This window comes from Pseudochaenichthys georgianus, chromosome 10 (genome assembly GCF_902827115.2).
Source record: "Pseudochaenichthys georgianus chromosome 10, fPseGeo1.2, whole genome shotgun sequence".
In the NCBI taxonomy this organism is placed as follows: Eukaryota; Metazoa; Chordata; class Actinopteri; order Perciformes; family Channichthyidae; genus Pseudochaenichthys; species Pseudochaenichthys georgianus.
The window spans coordinates 33399805-33415454 of record NC_047512.1 but is presented as its reverse complement, the minus strand read 5'-3'; the positions used below and the strand labels follow the sequence as shown (position 1 = coordinate 33415454).

Below are 15650 nucleotides of genomic sequence, written 5' to 3'. Positions count from 1 at the left end.
AATAAAACAACTTAATTTGCTTCGCCAATGTTTATTAAGCATATGACTAGCACACCTGAATAAACAAACGTGCAGTGTTCTGGCTATAACACAAATATTTAAATATCATTATATTTTAAATAATAACTAAATAACTACAATTTCTTTTTCTATTTTCATTTAAAAAACTGTTAGTGGAGTGTGTGTTTTTTTCAAACCGTGTAGTGTTGTCTCAAACTGCATGGCTGCTGTGCCCTCACAACATGCTAGCTAGCCAGCTAGCAACTTTATCACTGGGGTATAGCAAAACCTTACAGACTGCTCAATTAACCTAAGAAAATGGACAGTGGCTTCTGTCGATAGTAGTATAGTGGTACGTTAATTATATAGTGGGAAAAAACACATTTTATTTGTATATTTCTGCGTTCATTTGTAGCAACTGCAAACGCGGCAGTTCCTGTAGCTTACGTTGCGTAGCCAAGATGGCGATAGTTGAGTGTGAGAAGTGTCCAACACAACTTTTTGAACGTTATGAGTGCCCCTTTCGGATACTCGTAGTGCATTTTGCCACACACTGCATTGGGACGCACTAATATTGCACATGTAAGTAAAGACGTATGTGAATTGAGACGGCAATAATAAGTAGCCTTTTACTGTTCATAGACATCACTGGAGCAATGAGGTGCACTGTGTTGACAGTCCATAAAGTCTTCAGTTTCAGGTCATTAGGCCATTGTCATTTAGTTACAAACTGCTCGTGTGCCTCCTGTTGCTTCAACACACACACACAATAGTTGTGTGTGAGCATGTGAAGTTAAAGACGGCCGCTTTGTTTTTATCACCCCATAAACCTCAGCTGGGACCTGAGATTGGAAGGAAGAAGAAGAAAAAAACATTCCAGATTGTAGGAGGAGTGTGTTCTGAGTAAGATCTCATACACACACACACACACCACCCAGTGCGGCAGGCTTAGAGCAGGAGTATGATTACAGGGCTATTTACATTACAACATAGAGCGAGAGAGAGAGGGGGAGAGATTGGCAAAGAGAGAGGGAGAGAGAAAGAAGATGGTTTCCAGATGTGAGGTGGAATTCAGAGAGCTACAGAGCGACTCCCTTCCTCTTCTGTGGGGAGAGAGATCTGGATCAGCATGTGTACGTTGTTATGGAGAGAATAGGAGAGAGAGAAACCACAAAAAGAGGCGAGGGGAGAGGCAGGGGTGAGAGAGCGGGGACTGGAGTCAGCAGAGGGGGAAATAAGTGATGGAGATGTGGAAGGGGATGGAAAGAATAAAGGAGAAGAATGAGGAGAGGGAAGAAAAGCAGGGCCTCTTTGGTCAACCACAAGAAATGTGACGGGGGAGTTCAGCGAGTCGAGGCTGTTTTATTGTCGGTGAGCAAAAGACACGGCCAAAATGAAACCCTTTGCAGAACTTTTTTCCAAAATACCAATCTTTCTAATCTTTTTTCTGGTGTCTATATATCCAGAACTTCCTTTAGAGGCCACGAGGGACAGACATATGTACTGTTTGAAAATGCATAGCCACTCATTCATGAAAATGAGCTTCTGTTGCATAGAATAGTTTCCTACGACATCTAAAACCTGCTCATGTCCTCATCGCTGTATGTTGGCAAATGGTTACTTTGCTCTCTAATAAAGATTCCACTTTAAAGTGTTGTTGGCAAATCAAATTAGTTCAATTTCAAGTTATGTTCTCCTCTTTTTTGTTTTGTTATCTGACGCAACTTATTAGCTGGTCACGGGGTGTTGTTTCCATAAGCCAATCTGTGTGTGCATGTTGACGTTTCACATGAGGAAAGCTGCATAGAAATAGGAATTCCCTCAATTGCACAAAAGCTTTACGTTCACAATGTGCTTAATTGATTATCGAATGACCTCTTCAAAATGATGTTCGAACAAAGCGAACGTTTGACTCATGTTACTAATCAGCTGGTTGCACTTATAGGGCCATCGCGCAAGTTCGTCTTGGCATATGACATAGCCCATTTCTGCAGTAATTGAAGAAGAATTAAAACATGCCCAATTGAAACAAACTCCTGAGGAATCTCTACCTTGCTTGTGTAGATTGGTTAGATGTCCTATTGAACTTGTGATGTTTTTTGTTTTCTTCTTCTCCGTTTTCTAGCCATCACAGCAACGGTAGCACTCGATACCACCGAATTCTTTGAAAAACTTGCATAGAAACGTTTATTTGCTTCCAACCAGTTGGGGAAAAACGCCACATACACATTTATTTTTGCTTGACAATAAATGTAAACTCAAACAACTTATTGTCGCCATTAAAACATTTAAGGGTTGTAAAAAACAAGTCAGTCTTTGTGTTAAAATGGCCTAACCCTAAAGACCAGCAATACATGTGTGTGAAACTGACCCCAGGACCTGAAATTGAAACAGCTATATGGAATTCAGCCATTGTTCATTTTATTATTTATACCTGTACTTTACCTACATCCTTCCTACGGTCTTTAATGACTAATGAATTCACCGTACATCAAGTAACCAGAGGAAACATCCTTCACTCCACTGATGAAGGCAAGACAGCCAAAGCCATGTCCTATATGGCAATGCTTATGAAACTATCAAAAAGGTGTGACCCATGATTCCTATTCCCTTCTAAAGGACTTGGGTTCTTTCTTGGCCCATGCTTCACCCAAGATCCAGCCAGCAGTTTTTCTGTAATGTTGACAGACACACGAGAACCGAAAACATGACATCCAGGCAGACTTAATAAATCCACTGCCTTCCAGTTGGTCTCTCTTTCTCTCTCCCTCGGTGGGTCCAGACTCAGGCCCGTTTCAGGAAATACCACTTTTTTTCCCTTGGATGGAAACTGACCGACATTCCTCTTGGCTCTATAAACAGAACGCTGTATGATTGATACATGCATATACACACACACACATAAACACACACTCGTGCCCATTTAAATATTACATGAAGAATTTCGCCATGTTCTTGGATCCGTTAGGACTTGTCGCCATTGGGAAACTCATACAGCACACATACAACGAGACATTGGATAGCTGTGTTTTGAAAAAAACCTCCTGTTGGTGATTTTTGAGAGGTAAAAGGAGTGAGGTACCAGGTGTTCATACTGGAAGGTCATAAATCTCCCTCCACAGGGTAGTATTTAGATTCCTTTGTAAAAGACTTCGAGACAAGTTAATTTTCCCACTTAAAAGGGAAAGTAACATTCGTGGAATGCGTGTGCTGTGATAATACCTGGACAGAGGCAAATCCATCTTGTGTGATTATCGCTAGATTTGACCATGTGTGATCTTAAAGGAGACGCTCGTGATGACAGACCTATAGATAATTGTTACCCACCTGCAGTTTCTCGTGTAGCGTTTTAGCATCTTTCAGCGCGTTGTTTTGGTTTTTATATTTCAGTTCAATCTCCTTACTCTCTTTGGTATCGTTTTTTGGTCACAGCAGACGGCTCCAAAATAATTCTGATGAACCCATTGGACACTTCCTGCCAAATGACAGAACAAAACTTAGCTTGAGGCGTGGAGAGAAAAACGAAGCTTAAACTCCAAATGAACTGTTGCTATTTTCCTGCCTTCCAATGGGTCGGTTACTGCTGACATGTTCACCATAACAAATGTACGAGTTGATGATATGACAAATGTTGTGTTGGCAGCCTGTTGCAATGCCCAAGCAGTGGCCAAGCAGTCTATTAATGCGTCCTGGAAATGGTGTTCTGCACAGGTAATGACTCTTAATTGGCATGAAAGCATTGTTGTCTGGTGCTAAACGTATTGCATCATTAGATCTTCAAATATCCAATGATGCATGCATGTGCTTCTGGTCTGAAAGCCATCTAATTTTTCGAATCAAGACTAATCTAAAAATTGTCAGCTGACGATATCTTCCATTGGTCCAAATGGTATTCAACTTGCATTCAGGGATAAAGCTACTGACTGCTTTTAATGGCCTCTATGTAAAAGAAAATTCTGTTTTACACCCTGAATCCATTTTGAGTGAAATGCTGAAGGGAAACATCCAATCGGAAAACTCAATGTTCCCCATGAACGCCAGCATTTGCTGTATTACTCAATTCAACTCTGCCTTCTCCTCCATCTGGCAGCTAAACACCAACTAACCCTGTATATAGTGACCAGACCGGCTGTGTTTAACTCTCCTTAGAATAAACAAAGGCAGAGTTGAATGTAATGGTGGGAAGACTGATTAACACATACATTAAAATGGTGGCAATCCTCTGTAAACACTACTTTAAGCACACTCTGAATGAGTCCTTCCTGGTGGTTTTGTGTGTGTGTGTGTGTGTGTGTGTGTGTGTGTGTGTGTGTGTGTGTGTGTGTGTGTGTGTGTGTGTGTGTGTGTGTGTGTGTGTGTGTGTGTGTGTGTGTGTGTGTGTGTGTGTGTGTGTGTGTGTGTGTGTGTGTGTGTGTGTGTGTGTGTGTGTGTGTGTGTGTGTGTGTGTGTGTGTGTGTGTGTGTGGTGTGTGTGTGTGTGTGTGTGTGTGTGTGTGTGTGTGTGTGTGTGTGTGTGTGTGTGTGTGTGTGTGTGTGTGTGTGTGTGTGTGAATAAAGGCATCTCTCAGTGTGTGCCAACACTGATCTAGGAGACAGTGTGTTTGTGCAAATGGAGCTGCTGAGCTCTGGAACTGATACAGACCGACTCTGTCTTTGTTTACAGCGACAGACACACACGCTCACACACCAGTGACTTAGACAGCTTAGATACAATTTCAACATGTTTGGAATGAATGAATCACACGGATAACATTCAGTCTGGGCATGTTTGAGTTGAGAAATCCTTCCACTATCACCGCTCCTCTCCTCTGCGACTGATTTAGATGATTAATGTGATTTTGTTTTTGCGATGCTTCGACACATTTCGCTCCAATTCTCATGCAGTCGCCTCAATATTAGAATAAAACCCATTTTTTGTAGAATAGGATTTTATTCAGGGCTGCTATTCGGTGCAAAGCATTTTCTAAGAAGTACATCTTTCACTTGAAAGCTCCCTAATCCTCGGACTATTGAATGGGTAAACATGAACCGTCATGGATTACATTTAAAATACCTTGGTTTTTTTCTGTAATGATCCTACATTGATTATTTAAGTTAGCTGGCCAGTTAAAATGGACTCTTCTCTAGATTGTGTGTGTCCGAGAGATTTTTGCAGCAGGGAATCTCAGGATCTATCCTTATGTCACTGCAGCCCCACACACACACACACACACACACACACGCTAAGCTCTTGTAGCTGTAGTGGCCGTAGGTGGATAAGCTCCCTACATATAGTGTAGTGATTAACTGCGACAGGCTGTTGCATGACCACTAGGCCCTACTTCTTTTGGTTGTTTTTTACTATGTTTGTAACGAATTTAGGATTTAAGTAATTGAACCTCCGAATGGGATGTTACCATGGATGTTACCATAGAAACACGGAATCTACGCTAGCCACACAATGTTGATATTTCTAACATGAAAGGGTTAAATCCAATGTTTTTACTGTTGAGTCCACATTTAGTCCATTTGTTTTGGGGAAGAGCACACCTCTTCCGATCATTTCGCTTCCAGTTTAAACATATTGAATATCTGGATCATCACTCATCATATTAACAACCTGAGAATAGGACACATTCACTCGCACTCCCTCTGGAACGTTATTTTGCTGCCAAGCTGCGTCAGAGAAACATTCGGCTCCAGGCAAAAACCTCCTGAACAATGAACAGTCAAGAAATCTTAACCGATTGAAGACCACTTAAATAACAAACTACTACTTCACCACACCATCAAACTTACAATAGTGGTACAAACTACATATTGTTCATTTTATAAGTCATCTCAAACAAGCATGGCAAAAACTGATATCGGAGAGATACTTTTGATCTAATTTTTTGTTCAGTGTTCATTTTTGGTCATGGTAGTGGCCCATATTGTTCATACTTGGCGGTTGCATTCATAAACAACAGCCTATATTATAATGGTCCAGTTACAAACATCTGTCAACTGACAAATAGATGCTGTGATCGCTAAGTGCTGGATATTGATTCATTTTGAAATTTCCTATCCATTATATGAAAGTAGAACAACACTGTGTACTGTACAAGGAAAGTCTATACTGAGTGCATCCATATACTTACTGGATAATAAATCCAATAAATATATATGTTATCTTATATGGCCTGGTTTAAATGGTCAGAATCTGTTCTGTCATTAAGTTCAAGGTCCTGGCACATACTTTACTGTGCTATACGTAGATACTGAGTTTTGCTTAGGATGTCCAGTGAATGAGATGCAATGGTTTCTAAATATATGTCAGTTATACCATTTTGGTTTATTAGTTAAATGACATATTGCAAGTTAAATCTGCTTAATGTATTTGTATTGTCCCTTGGCACATTCTGTAAATACAACATTCACATGATTCAGAGAGGGATGTCTTGAAAGTGTCCTGCAGACACAGAGCAACATCCATTTGCAGTTTTGTTTGTATCCACTTGACAATTGAAAGTCCAATATTCACTCTACTTAGCTCTGTTTTTTCTCCCCACCAACTCTTTAGCAGCTACATGTTCCTCTGTTTACCAGTTAATTTCGCTAACTTACTCTGTCTGCTGTGTGTTGCTGCAGGTGTGTTTATTACAGTTCTTGCATGAAACCCGGCTTTAACTTGAACATATGTTATGGAGGCTTTAACGTTAATGTCGAGGGACATACAGTAAAACCACAACAATGTGCTGAAAAATTCAAAGCACATTATGCTAGCTGTCTATCAAGACAGTGGCTATAAGCTCACACAAGCTAACTAGCTTCCTATAAGACCTATTATTTTAGGGAAAATGGGGCAATAAATATTAACAATTAAGAATTGTCAGAACAGTACAGCTTTGTTCAGCTAAGTCAGGGGTGTCAAACTCAATTTCATCGCGGGCCACATTAGCATTATGGTTGCACTCAAAGGGCCGGTTGTAACGTTTAAGACTATATAAATATATATTATATAAAATAATGTATTATATTACATTATTGCCTCTGAATTGGATTATTATCGGATAGGATAATAACTTAGTAATGAACTACGTCTGAAAGCAGTTAAGTCCAGGGCAATTCATTGCAAGTCTCTTCAGTGCACATGGCACAAAACGAGATGCATTGTGGGACATGTAGTTTATGGGCAACGTGCTTCTGTAAATCGGCATGTAACCGTATAATAAACGTAATATATTCTTTGCAAGCTCTTGCGGGCCACATAAAAAGAACTCGCGGGCCGGATTTGGCCCCCGGGCCTTGAGTTTGACACCCCTGAGCTAAGTGATAATTAGTTAGTGCTGCCCAGCGTCACTGGCATACTGCATAGCATCAACACAGATGGTCGTTTGAACCCTGCTACAACATAAAGAATAAATTACAATCTGTAAAACCAACAACAGCTATAATTCATTATACATGGAGACTTAAATCACTTTTAGGTCATGAAAAACATTTATCTATAGCTAGCTAGCTTACTAGCTATCTACGCTAGTTTACACAATCTAGCATACAGCGCCAGTAGTTGAAGTCTTAAGTGTTGACAGTGGCACCAGGTTAACACAGTATGCCAGTCTTGGTGAGGCCACTCTAGCACTTACCAAAGGCTGTGTTCCTTCAGTTTTCACATCAAAGTTAAGATTGTACAATAGATGCACCTCTTTGAACCTGATTACTACATACTAAAGGATATATAAATTAATATCACTGAACAGTAGAGAGACAAAGAAAGAGGTGAAAGTAATGGGGGGCAGTCTCTTGTTCACACTTGCCTCCTTCCTCACTCCACCCTCTCTATCCTCTTCCCTCCTTCAGCCCTCCCCCTGCTGCATTACCAGCCGTGGTGACGGGAGGAGAGGAGTGAGGCATGCAGCAGCTACTCACTCACTCATTTAGTCGATTGTGTTCCCTATAGCTTACTGCCGTATTGTACCACTCCAGGGAGTTGTACCATAGTTCTATGAGTCGCAATAGGAAAATAAGTTTTCTTTTTTTTAAGACATTCCTGGGTCCTTTTAATAAGGAAGATTCAAACTATCTTTGTTATTCTTTGCTTCTTGTGTTTTGTTGTGATCCTGTTATAATCATACTGTGGCTGCAGTTGAGTACTGGATTTGTTGGGATTGGCTTGCTGTTTTGCTGTTGCTGTCAAAGTTGAGAGAAATCTCCTTCCAACACAATTTGACTGTAGTAGAGCTGAAAAGGGGGAGGAACCTCAGAAGATGTTCTGACTTGAAGAGCAATCTCCTGTGGTCTCTTCTCTGTTGGAAAGAGAAAGAAGTCTTGGATACTCAGGAAGAAAAAAGGAGTTTGGATTGGGACAACAGAACAAGGTGTTGGATTTGAGGGTTGTCTATTCTTGGACAAACCAAGAAAAACACATTTATTTTTCCAAAGAGGCACAGAGAAGTGTTGGGAAAGAATCTATAACAGTTAAACAACATGGCTGGGAAGTACGATTGCTTCAAGAGAACAAAGTAAGTGTCTTTTTGTCATAATGTAGTACTGTTAAATGATTATGATGACATTATTTTGTGATAGCAAATTCTGTTGAACCAACTGACAACAACTTAGCCTACTCAAATGTCTTCATGTTCTAAAAGATGAGTCATAAAATATGCCTTGGAAGATTGCAAAATCTTGATTTGACATCTCGTCTGACATTAATATGACTAATCTCATCTCATCATGTACAATATCTTTAAATCTCTGTGTGACGGGATGTGATTTGTATCTGGCTCTTTTAATGGGATTTGTAAGTAGTCATCTTGTACTGATGTGCCAAACATGTTGACAACAACACAAGTATTATTGCTGATAGAAACTACAAATCATTTACTCAAGTGTGCTCATTTTAATGAATATATTGGGGGATGTCCAAGACCTGACACTGTCTTTTGTTGAAGCCATCTAGTGGAACTCTTGTTCCCTATTGTGTATTGAGACAATTGATGGCTTGTAATTGGTGATGACAGTCAGCTGTATGACTCAGAGCTGATTGGCCGAGCGAAGAGACACTGGAAGTGAATGACTAATCAGAAAATCCCAAAACCAAACGTGCTGTTGCTAGGAGATGAACATTTCTGTTAATGCTCTCTGATGTGGTATCAGTCATATTGTTACTCAACTGATGTGCATATACAATACTTTTCTCCTCATTTCAATTTGAGCAGTGCATGTTTCTTTTGTAGCTTGTGGGAGTCCGAAGTGATTTGAATGCTTTGACGGGCTATATATAGGACTGGGCTTGGCAGTGTGAGAGGACCACATAGGGTTAGGATAATGAGTGCCTTTAGCTTTTTGAATATAGCAAAGTACCTTTTCTTGTACCAGATCTGTGGTGTTGGGCGCACTGATACCCCCTTCCACTTTCTTTGTCTTGGGCTTTTCAGTCTCATGGCATGACAACAATGCAAGCTTTTATGGCCCTCTCAGCAGAGTTGACTTAGACAAACATTTTGTTTGTGTGTGTGACTTCGAGAGAAAGTAAATTAAGAGTGGTAATGAGCTGCAAGACTGCTACACACAGATTAAACTAAAGAACTCCTTGAACTGAAACTAGGATTTTGTGAATTGAGTCACGTCTTACTACAAATCCTCAGTATGCAGAAAAACCCAGACACACTCAAGACTGAAGAGACCTATAAACTAACTTAACATTTGACACAGTAATCCCTCCCTAGCTTTTATATGTAACCACATCAAGTATTCTATGCATGCAGTTAATATGGGGAGGGCAGCACCCGAAAAAGGAGTGCTTATCAGTGCAAACAGACCTCAACAGACAGAGGCCGCCCTACCAAGACTTTTAGAAACAACTACAGTTTTCAGCCAAAATCGCAGTTACAATCAGCTACGTTTAATATGAAGAAACCGTTGTTTAGAGATGTATTAAGAGTTTTGAGTGGTACATCTGCCTTATTATAATAATAATAATAATAATAATAAATTGTATTTCTATAGCGCTTTTCTTGAACCCAAAGATGCTTTACATTTTGAGGGAGGGGAGACAAACAAGGACAGGCAAAAAACTAAACTAAACAAAAAACAAAACTTTAAACTGCTTGAAGGATTCCTGTCGAGATGTAGAACATAGATTTAGCCCCTGAGTCTACTGATCGTGGCCGATTCTTAGCCCTATTGTCGCCAAAGTAAAATGTGACCTACTTTTTCAAAAGCCACGTATAATCTTTTTTTTTTTTGTTGCAGAAATCTGGCAGATTTAGGGATTTTCAGAGCCGTCTTGTTTGATTTGGACCTTTGGACCCAATATTTCCTTGGTTCAAAAGTCATTATGTAACCATGGTAGGTTGAGTTTGTTTAGCAGGAATGGTGATGCAGCTGTAAATGAATGTAGACTGTGCAGAGTGACTGATGAGAGTGTTTATCCAGGTTCTGTCTTGAGTCCATTTAAGGCTTGTTGCTAAGCACAGCCCCATTTCAAACGGGACGAGATGGAGAAGTGAAATAAGAAGAAGAGCTGTAAGACAAGAGAAAAACCAAACTGAAAATACAGTTTGATACATGTTAACAGGCCTTCAAAAGCATGTTGGAGCTATAGGACAATAATGGCCATTTTCAAAATCCAAAGTAGAATGATGTAGAATTCATTGGATGAATTTCTGTTTGGGTTTCTTTCCCATCGTCGTGCATGTCACTGATAACTTAGCCTAAAAACTTGTTTATTGGCAGATTGATGGGAACTTTATTACAGATAAGATAAATACATTGCACATTTTTTATTATATTTGCTAGAATATGTATTAACACATCTTTTATGTTTATATCCAAATGGTTATAACACACTTTGGAGGTCTTGGGTACTAAGTGAGTACTGTTACTTTCTTAAATATCTTTTGCATTTTAAGGCATGGGAAAGTCAAAGTAACAGTGATATTCTTTAGTGCTAAGATGTCAAATTGAAGGGATACTTTCCTTTGTAGTCACCGTCTCCTGCTGACTATGCAGCTGTTGAATGGTTGAACAGCTCAAGAGGAAATACCCCGGTTTTGAAGGCCATGTTCCCAGTGAGGTATGTGCGGTTCGACTCGAGTAAAAAATGTAAAAAGAATGAAGAGACAAAGAGGGGAGGAGGGAACAAATAAATATTGGTGTGCAGCTCTGTTATCTGGCCACATTCCTTATATCTCATATCCTTTTATGGCCCTGGTCAAATTGAGCTTCTTCAGTCCTAAGGAATGAAGATGTAAAACAATAACAAAAGCTTTCTTAACATCTGGGGAGACTAGTAATGGGAGAATAAAAGATGTTTATCCTGTGTGGATGCTTTCCTTTTTACGCGCTGTTCCCACTTAATGTTTTATTGGATAACTTGCCGAGAGACATGTGACAAGATGGCAGAATGTGACAGCCAGACTGGACCTTGTATAGCGTTCAATAATCCAGCCCAGAATGAACCAGATCTAGGAACAGCTACTTCCCTTTATTTTACGTGTAAATTGATGACAGAGTCTGAAGTCTGGTTTGATCATCTGGAAAATAATTGCTATCTTGAGCTAAATTCTAATTGATGACGCACTATCATGTTTGTATGCTGGATATGTCGCCAAAGTAAGCAGGGGTCATAATAATAATAAATAACAAACAAACAACATTTGATTATGAGTCCGATGTTTTGGATAAACTAATCCACATAAGGCTTCAGTCCTGCACTACTGTGTATCTGTATTCATTAAAGCTGTAGAAAGCCTTGGTCCATCTCTGATTTGATTGGATGATTGTGCTTCATTTAAAGAAAAGTGCATAGGTACAAACTTGAGAACTTGGTACACGTTGATATGCATGCTGTTTATGTTTATACATAAAACATGTCTTTCATTAATGGTTGATCTCAGTCAGCCGAGTTTATCGTTTTAGCTGACCAGCAAATATTTCCCACTTCCTCGCAACCTCACTTGATCCCTTACCTGCATATCTCCCTTTCTATATTTGGAAATGAAAGACTTGCAGCTTTTTATGGACACACTAACATGATATCAATGCGACCAGTTTATCTGCACTGCCTTGAGTCGACCTCTCATCTTCTCTCACTCAGATCAAATCAAGATTTGGGCTTATTTTGTGTGTCTCAGAAAGATATTGTTTTAGTTGTCTGGTCAAGCCCTTTAAAAATAGGTATTTAACTGGTCCCAAATGGATTCTGCACAGAGATATGTTGAAGATGATCCCTGCTAAGGAAATATCAGGCTGAATATTGGAGCCAGAAATGTAATAGTCCAGATGAGTCCTCCCCACACACCAACACCCCAAAGAACCCTCATCACCTCAAACATCCCGATGTATTCTGCAAAGCATTTCAAACCAATGGTGATGGCGTGTCGAATGAGCAGTCTTACATCAAGGGGTGGATTGTACGGTAGTAAACAGAATTCCACGCATTAACAGCGTTCGCTCTAACGGCTCTCACATGACTGAGGTTTAGCTCTCTTAAGTGTTGACAGCCACACAGCAAGGGGTTTGTTCCGCTACAGCCTTATGAGAAATCATTACTGCGATCACTTCAGCCAAGGAGGATATCTTTTCGCTTGGGTTTGTTTGTTGGTTTGTCTGCAAGATTACATAAAAAATACTGTTAGTAAACTTTTGCAAGTGTGAAAACTGGACTAAGGAAGTACTCATTTCATTTTGGAGGGTTTTCAAATGATGTGGCACACTCGTTTTTTTGACTAATTGGAACAGCTTTCATTTGGAATCTTCTTCTTGGATAATCATGTTAGCGAAGGCAAAAATAATTCAAGATTTCTCATTTTGGTCACAGTTATACCAACTGAAGATCTTCAGGAATTGAGATGTTGAATGTGAGTTCAAAGCTGCTGTACTTTTCTAAGCTCTGCTGCTGTTTGATTGTAAATCTCTTGCTATGTGGTCTCTAATGGCTGTACTAATGTAATAAGGTCCATATAAGCCATTACCAGTGACTGTACAGAAGGATTAGGACTGCAGTGGAGTGGATTTGTGTTGTAAAAGCTGTAAATCCAATATAGGAGCTACAAGGCTGTAGATGTTACTAGATTACATGATCCTATAATTTAAACAGGAATTTGCATGTGCCTGGATACAGAGAAACCTTTTCAGAATCATGGAAAGGTTTATCATCTGTATTATTAGCTTAATTTTTGACTATACCATTGGGGAATTTTCAGTCGTCAAAGTCAGACATCATGTTAGACATCAGCATGTCGGTGCTGATGAGAGCCAATTAGTCAGCACCGTAAACCTTCTACGACGTGCTAATCCATTGTTATGTAATAAGGGGGATACACACACTAGTGTTGCACGGTGTACCGATACTTGAAAGGTACCGCGATACCCTACCGTTAACGGTACGATTCCTCCGTTTCATTAGTATCGGTACTTTAAGAATGACGGGGGAAAGTACTCCGGTGAGAAAGCGCCGTTTTAATAAGAGCCGTGTGTGTTCAGCGCTGTGTGTTCAGCGCTCTGCGTGTTCAGCGCTCTGCTTCCACTCCCTGCACTGCAGCCGTGCCTGCAGTCCCTCCCCTCTCAAGCACGCTCTAAGTCCCTCCCCTCTCTCTTGTGCACTCGGCCACGCGCTAGCTGCCAGAGCATGTGAGTAAACGAGAAGCATGGCTGCAAGTGGGAGTGCAACTGCCGCTGCGCCTCGGCTTGTTGACAAAAAAGACGCCAGAAGCGAAATTTCGATGTATTTGAGCTATATCTCTGACAGTGAGGGCAAGCCTACGGACACCACGAGGCCTGTCTGTGAGACATGTTTTAGATCCCTGCAAACCAAGGGAGCCAACACATCAGACTTGGCTAAGCACCTCGCCGACCGGCATCCAGAGCTGTTTAGAGAATTTAAAGACAGACAGGTTAGCGAATGTGATAGATAACATAATTACATCATGCTCAAGCCCACGCCCTCAAATCTAAGTCAAACAAGTGTAATTTATTTTGTGACAAACGAACGTTTTCGTAGTTTGAAGAGGCAATTAATGGCAATGATAACTGTCTAATATGGCTAACTTACCAATGTGGCTAACATCTGCAATATACATTTTGTCAATAATTATTTATATTACTGTACAATTACATGTTATAAAAATATATATATTTTATAAAACAAAAAAGTTGTTTGAGATGATGCTTAATTTTATTTAATATGAATTATTGTCATTTATTTTGTTTATTGTTCTCATTGTTTAAACGTTTGTGTTATGGTTCTGGTGTGAAATAAAGCACAATAATTACTTTTAAGACTGTTTCCCTTTTTTTAAGAAAAGTATCGAAAAAGAATCGGAATCGCAATTCTTGACTTGGTATCGGTATCGAAACCAAAATGTTGGTATCATGACAACACACACACACACACACACACACACACACACACACACACACGGTCATGCCCATACACATACTGAGCAGCTTCTAAATACAGTTAATGATGTGCCTGAGTGTTTATTCTGCGTGCATTGCAAGGCTGCAGAAACGTTAACAAACAGCTGCCAGAAAAGTCATGGAAGAATGCAAAAGGAAAACAATTCATGCTGTAAAAGTGCCTTGAAAGAAAGCATAGTTGAAATGGCTCCACAAATAAATAATGAAGATTAGGAAGGAGCTCAGATAAACAAAATGATGTAACCTGCTCTTGTGTATGAGACTGTAAGAAAGGAGGGAGCTCCAGATTGTTTCATGTTTTTTCCAGGACTGTGAAATATAGACTAGTTTCCATGTTATGAGAGAAAGACTCTCCAACATGTTAAACTATAAAAATATGTTTTACTGCTTGATTCAGTTTGTGCCTTGTATTTGGTTAACACAGCTATCAAATGTTTAATATCAACTACAAGACTAGCCTTTTTTCAGACAGTTGAATATGTAAAAATGCTTTTTATGTCTTTTAAAGTGATGGGTTTTTGTCAGAGTGTAGAAACTGTTGATCAGGTCAACCCCCTTTTGCCCGTGTGAGACAAATAGTTTCTATAGATCATTTTTCTTTTATTATTTCTTTGTGAGTGAGAAAGTGAATTCAGAAAGTGCGTCTTTACCATCTTTGGTAGCATCTTTATACAGGAAGGCCTCTGTGTTTACTGTAAGTCTTTTTTCTCTTTCGTCTGTCTCGTCTTCCTAATATTCATCTGTTTATCTAACGGTTTCTTCTTCCCTCTCATGCTGCTCTTTCCCACAACCCCTCTCTCTGACCCCTTTGCTCCTATCTTTTTTGTGTTGTCCCAGTCTTCTCTGTTTTTCAATGTCTTTTTCTTTATTTGTGTCCCTTACTCGTCCTCGCATCCCTTTCCCGCTGTTGTTGCTTCTTTCTTTTCTTTCAAATCTGTTTTTCTGACTTTTTTTAACCTTTTCTCTTTCCTTCCCCGTCATCTCTCCATTCTTCTCTCAGATGAAAAGGAGGATGTCACCATGGGGAGTCGGCTTTGGAAGTGGGCGCAGGTCAGTCATTTTGACCCCTGACCCTCTGACCCTCTGACCTTGAACTTAATACTTACACAGGAAATTGTCTTTCCGCTTGACTTAAGGACTTTTCATTTTGGGAATCAGCCCTCTTGCTGAGAATTAGATGAGAAGATTGATCACACAATCATATCTGTGTGTTAAGTATGGAGGGAGAGGCGGGAGTCAATTTGCTTGTTGTAGCCTAGCTTAGCT

The 15650-nt window shown here is 39.9% G+C and overlaps 1 protein-coding gene across 5 annotated transcripts in view; it reads left to right on the top strand.

Annotated features, from left to right (window-relative positions):
• LOC117453702 (capping protein-inhibiting regulator of actin dynamics) overlaps positions 1–15650 on the top strand; it is a 53952-nt gene that overhangs the window by 2326 nt on the left and 35976 nt on the right. For 2 of the 5 annotated variants that reach the window (XM_034092619.2, XM_034092617.2), the window contains exons 1-2: positions 7855–8482; positions 15385–15434. The exons of 1 other annotated variant lie outside the window; for it this stretch is intronic. In XM_034092619.2, the coding sequence (XP_033948510.1) occupies positions 15385–15434 (50 nt within the window). In that variant the 5' untranslated portion in view covers positions 7855–8482. Of the gene's footprint in view, positions 1–7854; positions 8483–15384; positions 15435–15650 lie in introns of those variants that run through there. 2 more of the 5 variants (XM_034092618.2, XM_034092621.2) reach the window with 2 other exon arrangements.